At 55.2% G+C, this 19,163-nt stretch overlaps 1 protein-coding gene across 1 annotated transcript in view; it reads left to right on the plus strand.

Annotated features, from left to right (window-relative positions):
• Positions 1–17,520, plus strand: part of CCDC12 (coiled-coil domain containing 12) — a 38,968-nt gene extending 21,448 nt beyond the window's left edge. The window contains exons 2-7 of the mRNA XM_061128773.1: positions 6,724–6,791; positions 12,501–12,580; positions 13,429–13,490; positions 13,716–13,750; positions 14,751–14,827; positions 14,925–17,520. Coding sequence (XP_060984756.1) covers positions 6,724–6,791; positions 12,501–12,580; positions 13,429–13,490; positions 13,716–13,750; positions 14,751–14,827; positions 14,925–15,013 — 411 coding nt within the window. The 3' untranslated portion in view covers positions 15,014–17,520. The remainder of the gene's footprint in view (positions 1–6,723; positions 6,792–12,500; positions 12,581–13,428; positions 13,491–13,715; positions 13,751–14,750; positions 14,828–14,924) is intronic.
• The last annotated feature ends 1,643 nt before the right edge of the window (positions 17,521–19,163 follow it).

Raw genomic sequence — 19,163 nt, forward strand, 5'->3', positions numbered from 1 at the left:
AGGTCTGTATAGTCAAGGCTATGGTCTTCCCAGTTGTCACTTATGGTTGTGAGAGGTGGACCGTAAAGAAGGCAGAACACCAAAGAATTGATGCCTTTGAACTATGGGGCTGGAAAAGACTTCTAAAAGTCTCTTGGACAGCAAGGAGATCAAACCAGTCAATCCTAAAGGAAATCAGTCCTGAATATTCACTGGGAGGACTGATGCTGAAGCTGAAGCTCCAGTATTTTGGTCATCTGATGCGAACAGATGCCTCATTAGAAAAGTCCCTGATGCTGGGAAAGATTGAGGGCAGAAGAGGGTGTCAGAGGGTGAGATGGCTGGATGGCATCCCCGATGCAATGAACATGAACTTGGGCAAACTCCGGGAGATGGTGATGGACAGGGAGGCCTGGCGTGCTGCAGCCCACGGGGTCACAAAGAGTTGGACACGGCTGGGTGACTAAACAACAAGAGACTGCTGGAGGACATGCCACCTCCTTTGAGCATGACTAGTTCCCCGTTTGCACTTGTGACCCGAATAGGACCAATTGGCTTGGGGCCACCTCCCCACGCTTCTCTGCCACATGCAGGATGTCAGCAGTTGTCCAGGGTGAGGCCGTGTGCTGGAACCTCAGCCTGTGTCGGCGCCGGCCATCGTCAGAGTCCAGGCATCGGGCCTCAACCCTAGACATCCTGAAAGCCACCGCACCCTTTCTCTTTGTCCCCTCAGCCCTGGCGCCGTTTTTGTCTCAGGCGCCTTCATTCTCCCGGTGAGTCCCGGTCAGGATCTCAGTCGTCTCTGAGTCCTCCCGCTTCAGGCACCCCCTTGTTCTGTTCCCCCCGGCCCTGACCTAGTTCCGGGCTCTTATCTGCAGCCTTATCTCCCGCTCCCTTTCTGTCCTCCCAGCCCTCCGCTCCCTGCAGCTTTGTTCTCTCCGATCACAAGCCTTTGGGGAATGTCCGCACCCTTGAGAGCCTGGGCGGCTCTGGGGCCGTTAGTCTCCACCCTCCCCTGCTGACCTCTGATTCCTGGTGGAGCTCTGAGCCCAGGGGAACGGGAGGCCTGTCCCCCCCTTGCAGGTTGTCTGACCCGCCTTCTGACATGTTTGTGAAGCAGACATTTTAATGCTCTCGGGACTGCAGAGAAGGCCTGGTGGAGACAGTGAAAGTGAACACTCCTCATGACCTCCGCAGGTGCCAGCAGTCTGGGCCTGTGGCCTCGTGGCTTCTCCGCAGCCCTTCCCTTCCTGCCCTTGGGGTCTGTCTGTCTTATCACCCAAGCTGCAGGCCTTCCTCTTTCTTCCCTGATCATTTCTTTCTTATAACAGAGCCATGATGTTGGTGTGATCGTCATACTTTTCATAGATGAGGAAGTCCAGACCAGAGAGATTGAATGACTTGCCCAAGGTCACACAGCAAGGTGTCAGCCCATGAGCTGTGCCTTCTGTAGGCAGTGTCAGGCCCAAGGGTACAGGTGGGTAAGACAAGCATCTGCCTTCAGGGATCTCCCCGTCTCCTGGGCAGACAGTGGGCACACCGACCAGGTGGTCCTAGCAGCAGACTGAGTGCCAGGGCCCAGAGTCAGGGCCCCTGAAGCCCACGAGGATCACTGCCCACAAGGCTCGGACCCTCCCCTGCCCACCCATTCCCCCATCTCTGGGCAGTAGAGGGCCGTGCAGCATCTGTATCCAGGCATGGTGGCTCTTATCATGGCCTCCTCGGGATGAGTCAGGCTCTGGGTGACTGCCCTACCCCCAAGTGCCCTTGGCACACTGCTCCTGCTGCAGCTGCCCCTGACAGGAAGTCCCTGGCCACCACCACCCCCCCCCCCCCCCCCCGCCTTGACCAGGGTGCCCTGGCTCTGAAGATGTGTGGCAGGGTGGTGCTGTGGAACATGCCGCATTCACCCTCCACATTGTCAGTCCCCTCCTGCTCCCCGCTCCTGGCATCTGGGTCCGTCTCTCTGTGACTTTTCCCTACCCTGGGCCAAGTTGGGTCTGGAACGGCTCAAACCTGAGCCACTTTCCCCTCTTCTTAGGGGACTAAGGTTTGCAGCCTGTTTTCTTTCTCTCTTTTAAATTTATCTGCACCACATGCCATGTAGGATCTTAGTCCCTCGATCAGCGATGTCCCCAAAATTAAAAACAGTCACCCTCACAAAGCACCAAGTCTGAACATAGCCCCAAATTGATAAATCTCCAGCTTGTCTAATAAGGAAAGAGAAAAAAACACAAATTATCAGTATCAGTGGATATCACCACAGATCCTACAGACATTTAAAGAATAATAAGAGGATATTATAAGTGACTTTGGCCAGTAATTTCAGCATGAATGGAAATTTCCTTGATAGACACTATATAAGATTGACTCAAGAAGAAAGAGGAAATGTAATGAGCCTCTTACCTAAAACCTCACAAAGGAAAGCTTCAGGCCAAGATGAATTCTTATCATATGTTTAAAGTAGAAATAACACCAATCTTGCACAACACTAATTTTATTTGTAAAAGTGTTATTCCTGGTGAAAGGATTTCAAGCGTTATGAAACAGGTTAGTCAGGCTCTGTCTGGGGCAGGGCTGTTTTTGAGAACCCCTGAAGTCCTGCCTCCATGGCGCCTTCCTCCTGTGGGCTCTGAGGAGGGTGAGAGTGGGGATGGGGCTTCCGTGTGGAAACCTGGGCTGGGGTCAGAAATGTGGGGCACCTCCAGGAGCGGACGGATGGACTGTGGGGAGGACCCCAGTCCAGGCCAGTCCCTGCCCTGCAGCCACCCGTGTTATAAGAATTTGGCTCTTCTGGAGTTGGTGAGGAGAGTAAGTTGGCAAAGAGTTCATGAAGGTGATCTAGTCTCAGTTCGAGGCTATGCCTGGAGGGGGTCCGGGAGACAGCCCCTCACGAAGAGGGGCTTGAGGAAGGGGGCCGATGATGAGTAGGAATGACCACAGCCCTGTGTCCCGGGCCCAGAGGAGTGGCAGAGCCCGGTCACCTCAGAAGGCGGCCTTGAGGAGGTGGCCTTTGAGCTGGCATCTAGACTGGCCAGAGGGTGGGCCTTCTTTGCAGTTATCAGAATGGACAGGACTTGAGACGAAGGGTCCAGGGTGTGGACAAGGCCAGTGTGGACGGGCCACAGGGAGTGGGCTGGGCCTGGGGAGGCTGCGAGGGGAATGCTACTGTCCGGAGCTTGTCTGGAGGGTGTGGGGACCAATGAGAGCTTTGAGAAGAGCACAGGCTCCATCCATGTGGATGGACAAGGTGCAGGGGGAGGTAGGGGAGAGGGATTAGAAAGACGAGGAGAGAACGCAGCAGGCCGCCGTGTTCTCCAGAGCGGAGCGGGGTCGCTGTGGGCTTGGCTGCGGTGGGGACCGTGGGTGCGGGGTAGGACATGGGGTTGGATGGAGGGGGAAGGGTGGGAATTTGGGGAAGGTGTGTGTCGGAGAGGCTAGGCAGTGAGTTGGATTTAAGGGTCTGGGGGCTGGTGAGGAGTCTCTAGATCCCCTGGGATGCCCCGGGCCGTCTGCCTGCACACCCTTGGGTGTCCTCCAGGGCGTGGACATAGGCCCAGGCTGGCTGTGACTGGTCTAATCGCACATGGCCAGATCTGATCCGCCGGGGGGAGCGTGGCAGAAGTGACTGAGGCCAGAGCTGTTTTTAGAAACTAAGTGCCTCTCCCATCTCCTTGGCAGGAATGCAGGGCTGGGTTCAGGAAGACCTCGATCCAGACCCACAGCCAGTGCTGACACATTCTGTGACCCTGCGCCAATCTTTCCTTTCCCTAATGGCCATTTGTCAGCGTCCCCCGTGGGTTGAATTGAGGACTTAAAAGGCGGCGGCTCTGTGAGTGCTTCAGTTCTGAGGGTCTTCGAGAGTCTCCCAGGCTGAGTGGACCATGAGGCTGGTCAGTGCCTCCTATCACCTTGCCAAGTGCTGCGAGCGCTGCCTTGTGAGCCAGGCCAGGGTCTCCCCGAAGCCATTCCCTTGTCATAGACGCTCACTGTGCTACCCGAGTTGCCTTAGAGCGGGCGACTGCAGCGCACCTTTGTGTGGCCTGTTCACTTGTTCACCCGCTCCCACCCCCTCCCCCCAACACACATGGGTACCATTCCTGAGTCCCTGCCCTCACACAGCATCCCTGACTAGAGGAGGCTTCCTTGACCTCCGTAGCCTGCACCACTGCTGCAGCCGCCCACCAGACTGCAGGGCATTTTCTGTAAATGTCATTTAGATCGTTGGGTGTTCTCTCACTTATTAATGAGTAACTTGGCCTTTGCCGAGACACTCGAGCGTCTCTGGGACCCCAGGAGGGTGGTGACAGACATGCTGCTGAGTTTATTCTTGCTCGGGGGCTGGGAAGCAGGCATGGGTTTTGCAAAGGACTGGCTCCCAAAGGCTGTTCCCACAGCGCCCCAACCTCTGCCCCCAGCTGGCCCAGGTTAACAGAGCCCGCGGGGAAAGAAGCCTTGCTAGGGGCTTGGGGAAAGCCGAGCCTTTGCTGTTCTCTCACCTCTGTCCTTGCTGTCCGGGGGTGTGTGTGTCCCCATCACCTCCTTCCCTGAGGCAGGACCTCCGGCCATCTGGGAGTCCATTGGCTGGCAACTAGGAAGGAGTTTGAGTGTCCTGGCTTCTGGCTTGTGTGCGTGTATTCTAAGTCTCTTTCAATCGTGTCCGACTCTTTGCAGCCCTTTGGACTGTAGGCTGCCAGCCTCCGCTGGCTTGTGTAATCACTAGCATTTGTCAGGGAGCGGTGTCCGCAGGCAGGAAGCCACATGGGGAGCCCTGTCTTCTGTCTTAGTTGAGAGATCTGCTCTCCCATCTCTTCGGCCATCACCAAACCTGCTTCTGCCTCGTCAGCAGGCTCCTGGGAGAGGCTTCTGGTCCTTCCACCTGTAGTTCCTTCCCCCCCAAGTCTCCTCTGGCTCCCGTTGCCTAAGAACACTGGCCAGAGCCCTGTGTGACCGCCCCCACCTGCCTTGACAACCTTACCTTCATGTATCTGCTCCAACCACCTGTGTGTTCTTCAGAACACACCCACTCAAGCTCAAGCTAGGTCCCCTCTGGGAATGCCCTTCCTGCTCCTATCTCCCCATCCTATGACACCTGCATTCTGCCCACCCCTCGGCAGGAAGGTAGGAAGCCCCCCGCCCCCCAACCCCACAGACCCATGTTGACCTCACTCATGTAGCTGCTGCCATTCATTCCTGCCGCCTCCTCCCCAGGAGATTGAGCCACCTGGGTTGAGAGCCAGGTGTTCACGTTGCAGAAACCTTTCTCCGGTCCAGACCTCCCAGCCGGGGTTGGTGGTGCAGTCTGGTGGCTCCCAGGGTCTCCACGACAAACACTGGCAGGAAGTGACTCATAATGCGAGTGCCACCCTCGGGGAGGCCGTTGTCAGTAGCATAAACAAACTTCTAGGAGAGGTGACCCAAGCAGCTATTTTACTTAGACTTTATATGTTCTTCCCTCCCTGGCAGCAGGTTCCCCGTCGCAGGGGCTTCCAGTTGTCTCCTTGGAACATGCTCCAGCGAGTCAAAGGCAGATCACGGCTAGTAATCAAGGGCACAAGGACTCCCTCTGGAGGGCCAGCCCTGGCGAGCAGGGACAGCCCACTCAGGGCTGTGTCCCAGGGCCTCTCAGGACAGGCACTCGGGGCAGGGGCCCGCGTATGCGAGAGCATGCTCTGTGTTCACTTGTCTGCGGGCAGGTCTGATCCAGCTGCCATGGTCATGTGGTAAGGAAGGAAGCCCAGGAAGATATTTCCTGCTGCAGGTAGAAACAGCATGGGGGTGACTTTCTGCCGTGGCCCTCGGTGTACCTGGAGAACAAGCATATTCCATCACGGTTGAGATGAACATGGCTTCTCTAGACCTGCAGAGAGGTTGGGGAGGATGGTGGTGTGGGGGAAGGCAGTCCAGGCATGCCAAGGAAGATAAAAGAACCAGATTTAGGAATTTCCCTGGTGGGCCCGTGGCTGAGACTCCACGCTCCCAAGGCAGGGGTCCAGGTTCAACCCCTGGTCAGAGAACTAGATCCCACATGCTGCAACCAAGAGTTCACATGCATGCCATGGCAAAGATGGAAGATCCCGTGAGCTGCAACTAAGACTTGTCACAGCCAAATAAGTACTTTTTTTTTTTTAAAGAACCAGATTTGGAAGAAATTGTTCCCATGGAAAGTTCAAATCAGTTCCCCTCCTCTCTGCCCCCCTTAATACATTGCAAGAATGAACTTGTACAAACCTGGTCCTAACTTGAGTGATGCTTCTCCTGCAGGGAGCCAGATCGGTATCTCTGGAGAAGCCTCTGGCCTGGAGGGGTTTCAGGAGGCCTGAGCTTTTGTCCTGCCCTGGCTCCCGGTGACTCATCTTTGCTCTGTCCCTCCTGACTCCTGAGGGTGGCTCTATCCAGACCCGTGAGGGTGGCTGGTGGCCTGCCAGCGTGGGTGCTCCTCGACCCTGACCAGCATCATCTTTCAGCACCCACGACCTTCCAGCTCTTCCTGCACATGCACGCTGAGGGCTACCCTGGGTCTGGGCCTGGGCTGGGGTCAGGGGCTTTAAATTCTCCTGAGGGAGCTGAGTGGTGGAAGGGCGGCTCCAGCGTGGTGCCTGTCAGCTACAGCAGGCGTGGGCTTGGCTGGAACCACAGGCTGGTCCTCTCCAGGCCGTCCTGTTCTCCGTTAGCTGCCTGGGCAGTGTGGACTGGAAGGAGGGGTGTTCATCTGAGCAGCGGTTTCTCTCTCTTGCTTTGCAGGACAAGGAAGATGGGGAGCCAAGCACCAAGCAGCTCAGAGAAGGGGAGGAGGAAGGCGAGAAGCACAGGTAAGGCCTGCACTCAGCTCTCCTCCCGGACCTGTCGGCTTCCACATCGTCCCGGCGGCGTTCGGTCTCTGTCCTGTTGCTGCCTCTCCACCCCGTGGCCCCCTTGTTCAGCCAGGACGGTCTTACTGTCGGAACCTTTTCTGCACCCTTGCCCTCATTGGCTATCTGACTTTCAGCCACCGGCTGTTTTTTTAGCCACCAGATCCCTCACGTTATGTCTCCTCACTTCTAAAATACTTGGGGTGACATGGTTCTACAGCAACCCCAGAATCAGGTCCAGACTCTCCTTGGGGTGTCAAGCTCTGCTTCAGCCATCAGCCTGGGTTCCTGCTCACTGTGAGGACTGGATCTTCTTTTTTTCCCCTTAATATTGGTTTATTGGGCTGCACTGGGTCCTAGTTGCAGTATATGGGATCTAGAGCCCCATGACCAGGGATTGAACCCTGGGCCCTGTGCATTGGGAGTGCGGAGTCTCAGCCGCTGGACCACCAGGGAAGTCCCCGCGACTGAGGCCCTGAGAAAGCTTATCCCGGTGAGCTGTGCTTTGAGGGGGTGCAGCAGGAGGGGAGGGGTGCCCCCCAGAGAAAGCTGGGCCGGTGACTTCCTGACGCCGCAGCCTGCCCCGGCCTCCTCCGCCGGGGTGAGTGGAACCCTCCCCGGGGACCGGCGCCTCCTCTGCGCCTTTGCGTTCAGGCGCCGATCTCAGACGAGATGGGGCCTTTTCAAGCCCACAGGGGCGCATGTGTGTCTGCACGTGTGTGACTTCACACTTTGCAAAGTGTGTTCACACCGTCCTCACGGAAGCCCTGTGGGGTTCTCGCCACCTCCCTTGTTTTCAGAGGTGGCGACGGCCCTGCGCTGAGGAGGCTGGTGACGCTCCGTGCTGGTGCAGGGACCCTGGTCACCCCAGCTCTGGGCTCCGTGGTTTCTCGTTGGGCCTCGGCCCCCCAGCACGTTGTGCACCCCTCGCTGGTGACAGAGACGAAGGCCAGGTCGTTGCTTTTTTTTTTTTTTGCCAAGTGACCACAGGCTCGGGGGCTTGGCAGTGGGTGCCCGCACAGTTTCCCCCTTTCTGTGGTAACTGCTGAGAGACCCTTTGGTTTCCTTCTGGTTTGTCCTCAGGGTTTTGATTGCTGGCTGGAACCTGAGTCATTTCTCAGATTCGGTCGTCTACCCAGACACAGTGCAGGGTCAGGGGTGGCGGCTGAGGAAATGGGAAAGTCCAGTAGGACTAGAGGCAGGCACCCCAGTGCTTCACCCCTCACCGGCCTTGCTGGGGAATCACCCACCTTCCTCTCTGCCCATGCTCCGGCCCATCTGTCCGCGGAGACCTTTTTGAAATCGTGGCTGTTTTAGTTCCTTTGGCTTTCCTTATAAATTTGAGAGTCAGCTTGTTAACATCTACTTGAAAAGCTTGCTGAAGGTGACAGAGTAAATCGTGACCGAGGGGGACAGTGACACATTGTGGAAACTGGGAGGGGAAGGGGGTGCTTTTTGGATGAGGTACCCCACCCCCCGTTGTCTTAACCCAGTCCTGAGTGGCCCCGTCTGTGGGTATTTCAGAGAGGGTGGGAGGGACACACTGTCTCATGTCAGTTCCTCTTAAAATTTCAGAATGTCCTCATCATCTAAGCATATGTGTCTATTATTGCCTACTTATTAAGAATAATGATAAGCTAATATAAATAAATAAAAAGTTTGCTAGAGTTTCAGTTTGTATTACATGGAATCTATAGCTCAGAATATCTTGAAAACATTTTTTTTTTCTTACTGTCTTCAGGATAAATCCAGCCCCATTCCCCTACAACCAAATCCCCATTTAGTGAGAGTCTGTTCCCCAAAGGCCAACCAGGTGCTATATGAAGGAAAGACATGTTCCCACCCCCAGGAGGACCCCCGCTTCTCCTCTGGGCTGGGTCTTGCCTCTCCCAGCCCTGCTTCCCCTGTGCTTACCGCCTAGAGAAGAGGTGATCTGGCAGCCCTGGAAACCTGGCCACAGAAAGGGACACTCATGTCAGTTGCTTGTGTTTTTCGTAAGCCCTCAGTCACTTCCTCCTGATGGCAAGTCGGTTGGTGTGTGCCTTGGAGGTATGTCGAGGGTAGGGCTTATGGCCGACAGGCATGGCCACCCAGGCAGGTGGGGGGAAACGGGTGGCGTTGCACACTCCGTTGGGCACGGGGCAGGGGAGCGTGTCCTGTTGAGTGTCTGAACAAGCCAGCCCTAAACCCTCAGCCCCCACAGCCCTGGCTTAAGATCGTGGTCAGCACCCAGCCAGAATAGTCACCGCTCAGGGATGGCGGTTCACCCTGGGTGAGCATCATGTACCGCAGAAGGAACTAGGCCACTCACCTTCCCTCTTGGGGATGGAAAACCGGTTCTCCAACTCCCGTGTGGAGAAAGGTCCCAGCCCAGCTGAGGCCCGGCCCAGCTCTGGCCCAGTGCCCGAGCCCTTTAGGCTGGTCAGTGCCAGGCCTTCTCCCATCCGCCAGTTGGGTCCCCAGGGTGGTGGCTCTGCACCAGGGCGTCTCACAGACCAGTGACGTGAGCTTGATTCGGCAGACATTGCTTCGCTGAGGAGTGTGGCAACGGGGCAGTGAGGACCAGAGCGGCCCCCTCCCACAGCCCCCGAGTGACGTCGTCCCGCCCCAGGACTCGCCGGGAGGCAAGTAGGAGGCTGTTCTCTGGCTGGCCCCCTGCTGGCCCGCCCTGCCCCTTGGTGTGTGACGGGCACACCCCTGCCACGCTGTGGGCCACTTGCCACCTGCGTGGGCAGTACTTCAAGAAGCCTCTGTAGGCCGTGCATGTGTCCGCGGGGATGTTCGTTCCCATCTGCCTTTGTCCCATCCTGGCAGGCAGAGAGCACTCAGGATTTGGGAGGGGGCTTCCAGGGCAGCAGGGGAGCTCCTGGGAGGGCTGACCCCTGCTCTGCAGGGCACCGCTCTGTCCAGTGTTGATGTCCACAGTCCGTGTCATCTACAACCTCAAGAGAAACGATATCCTTGATTTTCCTATGGAGCCCAGTGAAAGCATGAGCCTTCCCATCCTGTCTCAGAAACATCAGAGCTGGGACTTGGGCCCAGGCTGGTGGCTCAGATGGTAAAGAATTTGCCTACAATGAGGGAGACTCGGGTTCGATCTGTGGGTCAGGAAGATCCCCTGAAGAAGGGAACAGCTACCCTCAGCATTCTTGTCTGGAAAATCCCATGGACAGAGGAGCCTGGCAGGCTACAGTCCATGGCGTCGCAAAGAGTTGGACACGACTAAGTGACTTTCACTCTTTCACTTCCACAGTGTTCGTAGAATAGGGCTCTTTTCACCCCCTTCCCTGAGCAGCTACTTCATTCTAAAATGAGGGTTACAAAAAATTTCTAAAAACGTGAAATTGGAGTAGCAGAACCAACGTGTGGCTCTAGTGGCCTCCAGAAGAGTGAATTTCCCACCCCCACTTTTTTTTTTTTTTTATTTAAGTTGCAGAAGGGGGTAATTCAACCTTGGTCCTTTGTTAGAAAGGCTAGACCCTAGAGCAGCACCAAGTGCCCTGTGAACTCTGTCCAGAGACTTTCGCCATTTGGCAGTAATCGGGGTGGGGCGGGAGGAGCAGTTAATTGGACATCAGTGTGGGTCAGTCTCCTCATTAGCGCTCAGCTGAGTGAATCAGGGCTTGAACCGTGCTCCACCCAGCAGGCCTCCTTGTTTACAAGTGTGGAAATCGGAGCTCAGGATGGGGTAGTCCCACAGAGACTGGGCCCCAGGTGTTCTTGACTGCGTGACCAGTGCTCAGCTCTAGGGGAGGACAGGGAACAGTGGGTGGCTTGGCTGCTGGGTGGGTGGTCGCGGAGCGGCCAGCCCACCGGCTGATGCTGCTCTTGCCTGTTGCCACTGGCCCCTCCCTGTCCCCCGCTGTGTCCCCATCATACCAGCCGGTCTTCTGAAGCCTGGGCACCAGGGGGTGCTGGGGGTGTGGGTGCTGTGAGCTTGGGGTTCAGCTCCCACCAGACTCTCCTCTCTCCTCATCTCAGGACCCTGGACCCTGGAGCCAGTTTCTGAGAGCGGCAGGGGTTTTTTTATTCTCACTAATCCCTGCAGTTTTCTTCCCACACCCAGTTTCTCTTCTGCTTTTCTCCCCACCCTGTTATAAATGAAAGCCAGCGTTACCGATCCTGCCCCACTTTCTCCCCCAGTGCTTCAGTGACCTGGCATTTACCTCCCGGCCTGAGGCAGGCATTAGGGGATGGGGTTCAGGGCGGTGTCCCTGCTCCATAGAGAAGGCAGACCTTGGGGGTAGGCAGCAGGCTTCTTCCACACCAGCCTGGCTGGTACGGCCCCAGGACATGGGGGTTTAGCCAAGTCCCTGGACTGCAGGCCGTGGGGGCTCTGGCAGAGGGCAAATGAGACTGGTGAAAAGGGGACTGATTTGGCATCACAAAAGCCCCGAGTTGAGACCATGCCCCTTGCTCATTTGTGTAGCCACCCACACCTTCTGGACTCCTTCACTTGAGCTTGCTGTGCCGCAGCTGGAGAAACCAACCACATTTCCCTGGCACGGACACAGGGTCCCCTAGATGAGAGACTGCAGGAGGCCTCCTGTTGGGGAAATGTTCCCAGGACTTCCAAGGGGCCAGCAGAGCAGGGAGGGCTCAGAAGAGCTCGTGGGGAAGAAGGACCCACATCTAGTCCCATCTGGCTGACAGGTTGCGGGGGGCACTTCTGCCTCCCCCAGGGCGTGGCGGGTCTGGCCCAGTGTCTCTGTCGTGCTTTTATTAAACAGCCGCTCCCAGGACCTCTCTCTCTCTCTGCTGCCCTGTGGAGTTAGCTGAGGGCCCGGCCCATGTGCGGGCTGCTGTGTATGGAGGTTGGCATCGGATGAGCTGCTGGGCCAGGGAGGCGTCTGGGGAGCATTTGGTACAGCCCGCCCTGCCCGAGGAGATGCGAGGAAAACAACTCCGCGGGTGGTGGCCAATCCCAGTGTGCGATTCTGGCTCCTCGTGGCTGCTCCCTCTTCATAGAGGTCACGGGGTCGGCCCTGCTAGATTTGCAAGCCCGCGTGCAGGAGCGAGGTGTGTGAACTTCTCATGGCCGTCCAGGCGGATCGTGGCTTTCCCGGCCTTGCACACTGCCGTGCCTGTTCCCTCAGCCCTGGCTGGCCACTCCCAGCACACCAGACCCTTGCCACATATGTCTGAGGCTCCGGGGCATGAAGACTGTGAGCAGGAAGCGGGCTTGGGGAACCAGTGGGTGACCACTGGTTTCCCTTTTAGGAGTACCTCAGCCCAAGAGCTCTGGTCAGTCCTTGGAGTCGTAGCTTCCCTGTCTCATGCTCCAACCACTGCTGTGTGACCCTCTAAAACTGGTGCAAACTCTCTGACCCTCAGTTCCCACAGCTGTCCAGTGGAGACAGTGCTGGAGAGACAGAGTGAATGCTCTCCAGGTACCCCTGGCCCCAGCTCTGTTCAAGTACCTACATTGCATGGCGGGCTTTGGGAGAGCATGCAGCCCGGCTGCTAACGGGAAGATGAGAGGCTGAGGCTCAGAGATGCTTCTATCTCCATGCTGTCCGCCTGTCCCAGGTCATCTGCAGAGAGAGCAAAGTAGGGAAGTAACCAGCTCCTGTGTCTTCATCTCATGCCAGCCTGCAAGTGTAAGAGATGAACGAGACTGTGTCCCGCACGCACTTTACTTCCTCTCTGCTTGTTCTCGCTGCCCTTTAGGGAACTCAGGCTGCGGAACTATGTCCCAGAGGATGAGGACCTGAAGAAGAGGAGGGTGCCCCAGGCCAAGCCAGTTGCGGGTAGGTGGGCTCTGTGGCCTTGTCGGCCGCCTCCTCCTTGGCAGGCGTCACTCTCTCCTGGAGAATAACTGGCAGTGCCTGGGCTGGACGCTGGGCCTCCGGGACCCTCCATCACCGTCTCACGGTGGATGGACAAGTAGCAGCAGTCAGGGCACTGAAGCAGCCTGTCACGCCTGCTTCGCCCTGCTCACACCCTGCCTTGCAGGCGGACATGGCCCTGGGCCCTTGGACAGCAGGAACAGGAGGATGGGTCCTCTGGGCCCTTGGAGGGTCAGAGAGACCCCGAAGAGGGGCTGACCGTCCAGGTTCCTGGAGAGCAGTGGGCAGGCAGACACCCGCCCAGCTCTGGGAGTGGCAGCGCTGGGGCACAGACGATGGGCAGAGGTGTCCTCGCTGATGGGCTGAGGGGCCTGGCCCAGTCACCCCTGGATGGGGTGCGTCTGGCCAGCTGCGGCCTGTCCACAGCCATCCACGCGGGGGATGCTGGGTGCTTCTTATGATGCAGATCCATGACTCTGGCTCAGTTTTTATTTTTTGATTTTTAATTTTAATGATTAATAAGTACACTTATCCTATAAAAGAATAAAGTGTTAGCTACTCAGCCACACACACCCCCCCAGCCTGCTTCCCCATCTCCTTGGGCCCTGAGAGCACAAATCTAATCCTCCAGAGCTGCCTTGGCAAGGTCTTTGCCTCTAGGGAGTTAGGGGCTGAGGGGAGAGGCAGGGGCAAGAAAGCGCAGGCGCCCCCCCCCCCCCCCCACCCCGGGGACCTGCGGCTGCAGTTGGCCACATTGGGAGTGGTGGCTGGTTTCCGACCGGCATCCGTTGGTTTCTTGCGCCCTCTAGTGGAAGAGAAGGTGAAGGAGCAGCTGGAGGCCGCCAAGCCAGAGCCTGTCATCGAGGAGGTGGTGAGTGCCTGGCGGTGGCCCTGTCCTCCTCTGCTGCTTCCGCGGGTCCTTTTCTCCTTCCCACCTGCTCTCCTCACTCATCCTTCCTTCTCCTCACTTCTTTTTTCCCTTTCTACCTCCCTGCTTCCCCTCGGCCCTCTCCTCCCCTTCCTTCCCTCTTCCTACGTCTGTCCCCCGTCTTCTCCTGAGCCCCTCTGTTGCTGACACGTGTCTGCTCCCTCCCAGGACCTGGCCAACCTTGCACCCCGGAAGCCGGATTGGTGAGTGTTGCCCGTGTGGGACCAGTGTAGACTGACTGGGGGATGTTCTTGGTGTCCGGCATGGGCTTGCAGCGGGAGGCAGGCAGTGGAGACAGACAGCCGTGGGAAGGATGTAAGTGCTGAGAAGGATGTAAGTGGAGAATGAGGGGCGTGGCGGGGCATGGACCCCTGACGGTGGGGCGGGGCTCTGGCAGAGGGGCTTCAGCAGTCCCCTCCAAAAAGTCCCTTCCGAAAGAATGAGGGCCCTCCGTGCCTCAGAGAGCTCCACCTGAACAAGGCTGACCTTTGTCCTCAGGGAGCTGTAAGGTGGAGGCAAGATGGCGGGGAGGGCAGGTGTAGGCTTTGCCCCACTTCTGCCACCAGCTAGCCTGTCCCCCTTCGATCCCGGTTCCCTCTTCTGTGAAATGGGAATCTTCACTGTCCTGGTGGCCCTGTGACTAGGCTGAGAAGGAGGTCTCACAAGGGCTGGGTGTTCACCTTGGGCCAGAGGTACCGGCCCCCCCACGTCTGGCTTGCAGTTCTGTCTACTGCAGCACCAGCTGAAGGCATTCTAATCTGATGAGACAAAGGATGGGGCGCGTGTGCTCGGAAACCCCGAACCAGGGGGAAGAGGCTGTGTGTGCATGTGTGGAAGTTCCTGGGGGTGAGGGGAACTGGGGCCAGAGGCGGAGCAGGACCCCCAGCGGGCCAGGGCACGTCACTCCCTGACGGAGACCAAGGGGAACAGACCGAGGGGGGCCCTGGGAACCATCTGGCCTGCACGCCTTGGCTCAGCCCCCTGGATTGGGCGGGTCGTGGTGCTAGCCCCTGCCTCCCTGGGGCTGCGACGGGTGGCTGCTGCTGGGTTTTGGAGGATACAGAAAGGGAGAGAGAGGGGCACCCTGACCTCGGGCACACTGCTGTGGTTCCTAATGCCAGAGGGGCTGTCGGAGGTGAGGGAGCCCCAGGGTCACACCGGGCCAGCCTTCAGCCTCCGCCTCTTCCCGCCTCCCTGCTCCAGGGACCTCAAGAGAGATGTGGCCAAGAAACTGGAGAAGCTGGAGAAGCGGACCCAGAGGGCCATCGCTGAGCTGATCCGTAAGTGCGGGGCCCGGCACGGCGGGGTTCCCTGCCCTCTGGGTGGCAGCGCTCACACGTGGCCCCTCTCCACGCCTCCTGTCTGCCCCCCATCCAGGTGAGAGGCTGAAGGGCCAGGAGGAGAACCTGGCCTCTGCAGTGGCCACCACCACTGCCTCCGAGCAAGAGGCCTGTGACTCCGACTGAGCCGTGCCCTGGCCCCTCACCCGCTACCAGGCCTGTCTTACAGGAGGATGGTCTTGGGCTGGACTTGGCATCACCTCCAGTTTGCCTTCAGAACTGACTCCCTGCCTCGCAGTCTGAGCCCCACCCATCCCACTGGGGTGAGGTCAGCTCCTTGTCTCCTGAAGGGCCCCCTGCTGAGTGGGGGCAGAGGCTATAACAGCCCTGTGGGCACGCTGTATCTCTGCTTGTTCTATGTATTTTGAACTTCTTTTTCTATCTGGAAATAGAAACACGCTGACCCCTGTGTGTGGCAGAAGACCGTCTGAATACTGGGGATGTTTTGAGTTTGGGCCCCAAGGCAGGGCAGCTGCAGAGGTGATGCTTACTGTGAGGAGGCCCTGTATTGGGCCGAGTGTGTTGAGGTTGGAGGGGTGGGGAAGGCCTAGGCCTGACCTTCCGACATCTAGATCCTGGCCCAGTCCTTGGTTAGCGGTCATCATCTCAAAGCCCTCGGGTGACAGCTATAGACCTCACGGTAATCTGTGGGACACCTTGGAGAGGTTCTCGCTGTGGTCCTCTGTAGACCCGCTGACAGTGAGAGAGAGAGAGAGGAGACTGGGCCCCTGACAGGGGTGCGCTGCATCCAGGCAAGCCTCAACTCTGGGCTGCCACAGATTCGAGTCCGTGGCACCGTTCATTCACATCCACTTAGCCCCAGAAAGCTCTCTTCCCCTTTCACCCGTCAGAGCTGGACTCTGGCTTCCCCGGGACAGGGCCCCTTCATGGGGAAGGGTGGCCCATTCTGCTCACCTCCAGGATATTGTAGCCTGGATGTCGGGAGTGGCCTTGGATCCTGGGCCCCTGGCTTTAGAACCATGAGCCTCCCATATGGAGCTTACTGTCCAGAATGACCGGCTGACCACAAGGCTGACATCAGGTACCTGTGACCATTTAATTTACTTCATCTCCTCCAGGATGGTAACACTCTTGAGTTTCCTTCTGGATTTCCCCTTGAACCTCCTGCCCCAGTCATGGGTCACATCCCAGTGTATTCCGCCCTCTAGTTTCCAGAAACACAGTGGCCTGGCTCTGGTGGACGGTGCTGAGGAGTCGGGTGATGGAGGACAATGAACGTGTGCACACAGACCGCCACACTCATACAATAAAGCAGACGCTTGAACGTACAATGACACAACTCCTCTAAGAAGGTAATTCTTAGGAAAGGAGCAGAAAGTCGCAGCTGTAAGTAAGGGCCGAAGTGGTAGGTGGCTGACAAGGCCAGGACTGATTCCCCCCACAAGGGACAGGGATCAGACATGCCCCCCAGGTGTCAGGGCTGGAGACAGGCTCCCTCTGCATAGTCAGGAGTCTCGAGCTGTTTCCCTTCCTAGGCATAAAGGATGAAAAGATGCTCACACCTCCTGGGATTGCAGTTGGAAGCAGGATGTTTGTCTGTGGCAATGTAGGATTCAGACACCTCAAGTAGGCCCCCGCTTGGCAACCTGTAGGTAGGGAGAAGGAAAAGCATAAACTGTACCCATGAGGGGTCCTCAGAAATGACAAAATGCTTGAGAAAATCCAATCAATGCCATAAAGAATGGCTAACAACCCAAGGAGTGGGAGAATTTCTGCTGGAAGAAAGTAAAGCAGTCACATCCTGACAGGCTTTGAAATGAGCATTTGTTTCATCACCAGAGAGATCAAAGAGGGGCTGACCCCCCTCACAACTCAAGCACAGGGATTTGTTATAAAAAAAACAACTGATGAGAAATCTTGAAAATAAAGAATGTTTATTAAAATAAGAAACTCACTGAATGAGTTGAATGATAATTTATAGTCGAAGAAGGGATTAATAAATCAGAATTAAAGCTGAAGATCCAAAAGGTGGCAGAGAGAGAAATAAGGAATGCTTAGAGAAGCATCACACACGCAGAATGAGTGATCCAAAAGTGAAAGCAGGGGGAGTTGTGACCAAGCCTTGGAAGTGATATATCTCCACAGTCTGTTTGTTAGAAACAAGTCACTCCATCCAGCCCACTCAGAGGGAGAAGATTTAGATTACACCTCGAGGTGGAATCTTTAAGAATTTGAGGGTATATTTTAAAACCAGCACATACCTGGACGCAGTGTAATAAATTGTCAGAACAAAAAGACCAAGAAACGATCTTGAAATTAGAGATTATATCATCTTGCAAAGAGCAAGCCCACAGCAGATGTCTCAACCACAGCCAGTGTTAATGGAATGGTACCTTCTAATATCAGTGTTAACAGACAAAGATAATTGTTGAAAATTCTGTACCTGACAAGAACATACCTGACAAGTACAGAATGTTTTTAGACAGAACCAGAGATTTTTGACACCAGCAGACTAAAAATCTATTTTGAGGTAATGAAAATACTCTGAAATGGACTGTGGTGGTAGTTGTACGAGTCTGTGAATATGCTACAAGCCTTGGTATTGTACCTTTAAATGGGTGAATTGTATGAGGTATGTATTATATCTCAATAAAGCTGTTTTTTTTTTTTAATGAATGTCTTCAGACTGTAAAGCTGAAGATCCCTTTTTTTAAAACGCATGTCTTCAGACTGAAGGGCCACAATTCCAAGGTGGAAAATCTGAGATACAAGGAGAAACTAAGAGAAAGAAAATATACATTTAAGTAGGCACTGACCTTATAAAACAAATAGGTGTTGTGAAGTAAAAAAAGACCTACTTAGCATACATAACTACTATGGTGTGTATGTCCCAAAGTGAGAGGTGACTGGAATTCTAGCCATCAACTAAACTCACTCAGGAAGAGAGAAAAGACTCTGGTATACGGGCAGGCTGACATTTCTAGAATAACCCTAAAAATAAACATAGAGTGTGCTTCCTTCCAAAGAAATTGAGAAAAAAATAGAATGAGAAAAATTATCCAAAAGAAGGCAAAGAGGAAAAAAAAGAGGCAAATAAATCCAAATATGTCATATATTACTATTAATGTACCTTACTGCTTAAAAAAAGAAAACACCTCGGTCTGATGCTGTTTAAAGAGAAACCCAAACCCAGTTTTTCAAGGAGAAAGACTGACCGTGAAGGGACTCTCGGGTAGCTGAAGTGATGCCACACCTGCATTTTCACTACAATGGTCAAGATGGGTAAAGAGGAAAATCCTACAAGCTACAGGAGGAAAACAGAACACAGACATTTTGCCTACTGATGAATGAGTTCCACTTTTCATCAGTAGTAGAAACGGAAAGAAAAATTTTCCTAAGTGCCGAGGAAACATAAATGTCAATTACGTCATAATGCTCCATTATAAACAGTAAGGGCAAGATAGACGTTTTCAGGCTGATGACACTGTTTACCATGTACTGAAATTTGCTGAAAGGATACTCCATAGCAGGAGGAGTGGGGTGGGGGCAGGGAGAGACATGGGAATCAGGATGGCATTTGATAGGTGCACCTACAGATCTTAAGGAGAGGTTTGTTGTTCTTGTGTTACATCTAGTGACTCCTTGAGACCACCAAGGACATGAGTCCCTTCTGGGTCCCCAGCTGCCATCCTTAGCTCGCCTAGGAGCCTCCCCCACCTCCCTCCAGGTTGGAGCTCCAGGCAAGGGGAGGGGAATGGTGGGGGGAGAGAGGGTAAAGGGCAAACCAGCTGAAGAAACATGGCTTCAAGCCCAGTCCCCGATGCTTGCCTTCACGTCTGATCAGCCATCACTGTGTCAAATTCAGTCCTAACTGCAGGCATGTGGGAGGAAGGGTATTTTAAGCTAGGCGCATTGCCACCATGATTGATGGTGAGGTTCCATGGGAAGGAGGAAGGGCAGAAAGAGTGCTGGAAAGGCAGCCAGCAGTGCCTGCCACAAGATGCGGGGAGAAGTGGTGAGCCAAGAAACTGGTGAACCGCGCGAAAATCAGTAACCGACTAAAGACAGACCGACAGAGAAAGAGGAGACATACATTAGGAATATTAGGAAATGAAATAAGGCAATCACTGTAGACCCCATGGACATCAAAAGGACAATAAAATGATACTGTAAATAACTACCCACATAAATTTGACGGGTTGATTCAATGGACCAATTCCTTGAAAAGCACAAACTGCCACAACTCACCCAAGATGAAAAGATAATTTGCATAGCTCTGTAACTACTAAGGATATTGAATTAATAGTTAATAATT

The sequence above is a fragment of the Dama dama genome, chromosome 24 (genome assembly GCF_033118175.1).
Source record: "Dama dama isolate Ldn47 chromosome 24, ASM3311817v1, whole genome shotgun sequence".
NCBI lineage: Eukaryota > Metazoa > Chordata > Mammalia > Artiodactyla > Cervidae > Dama > Dama dama.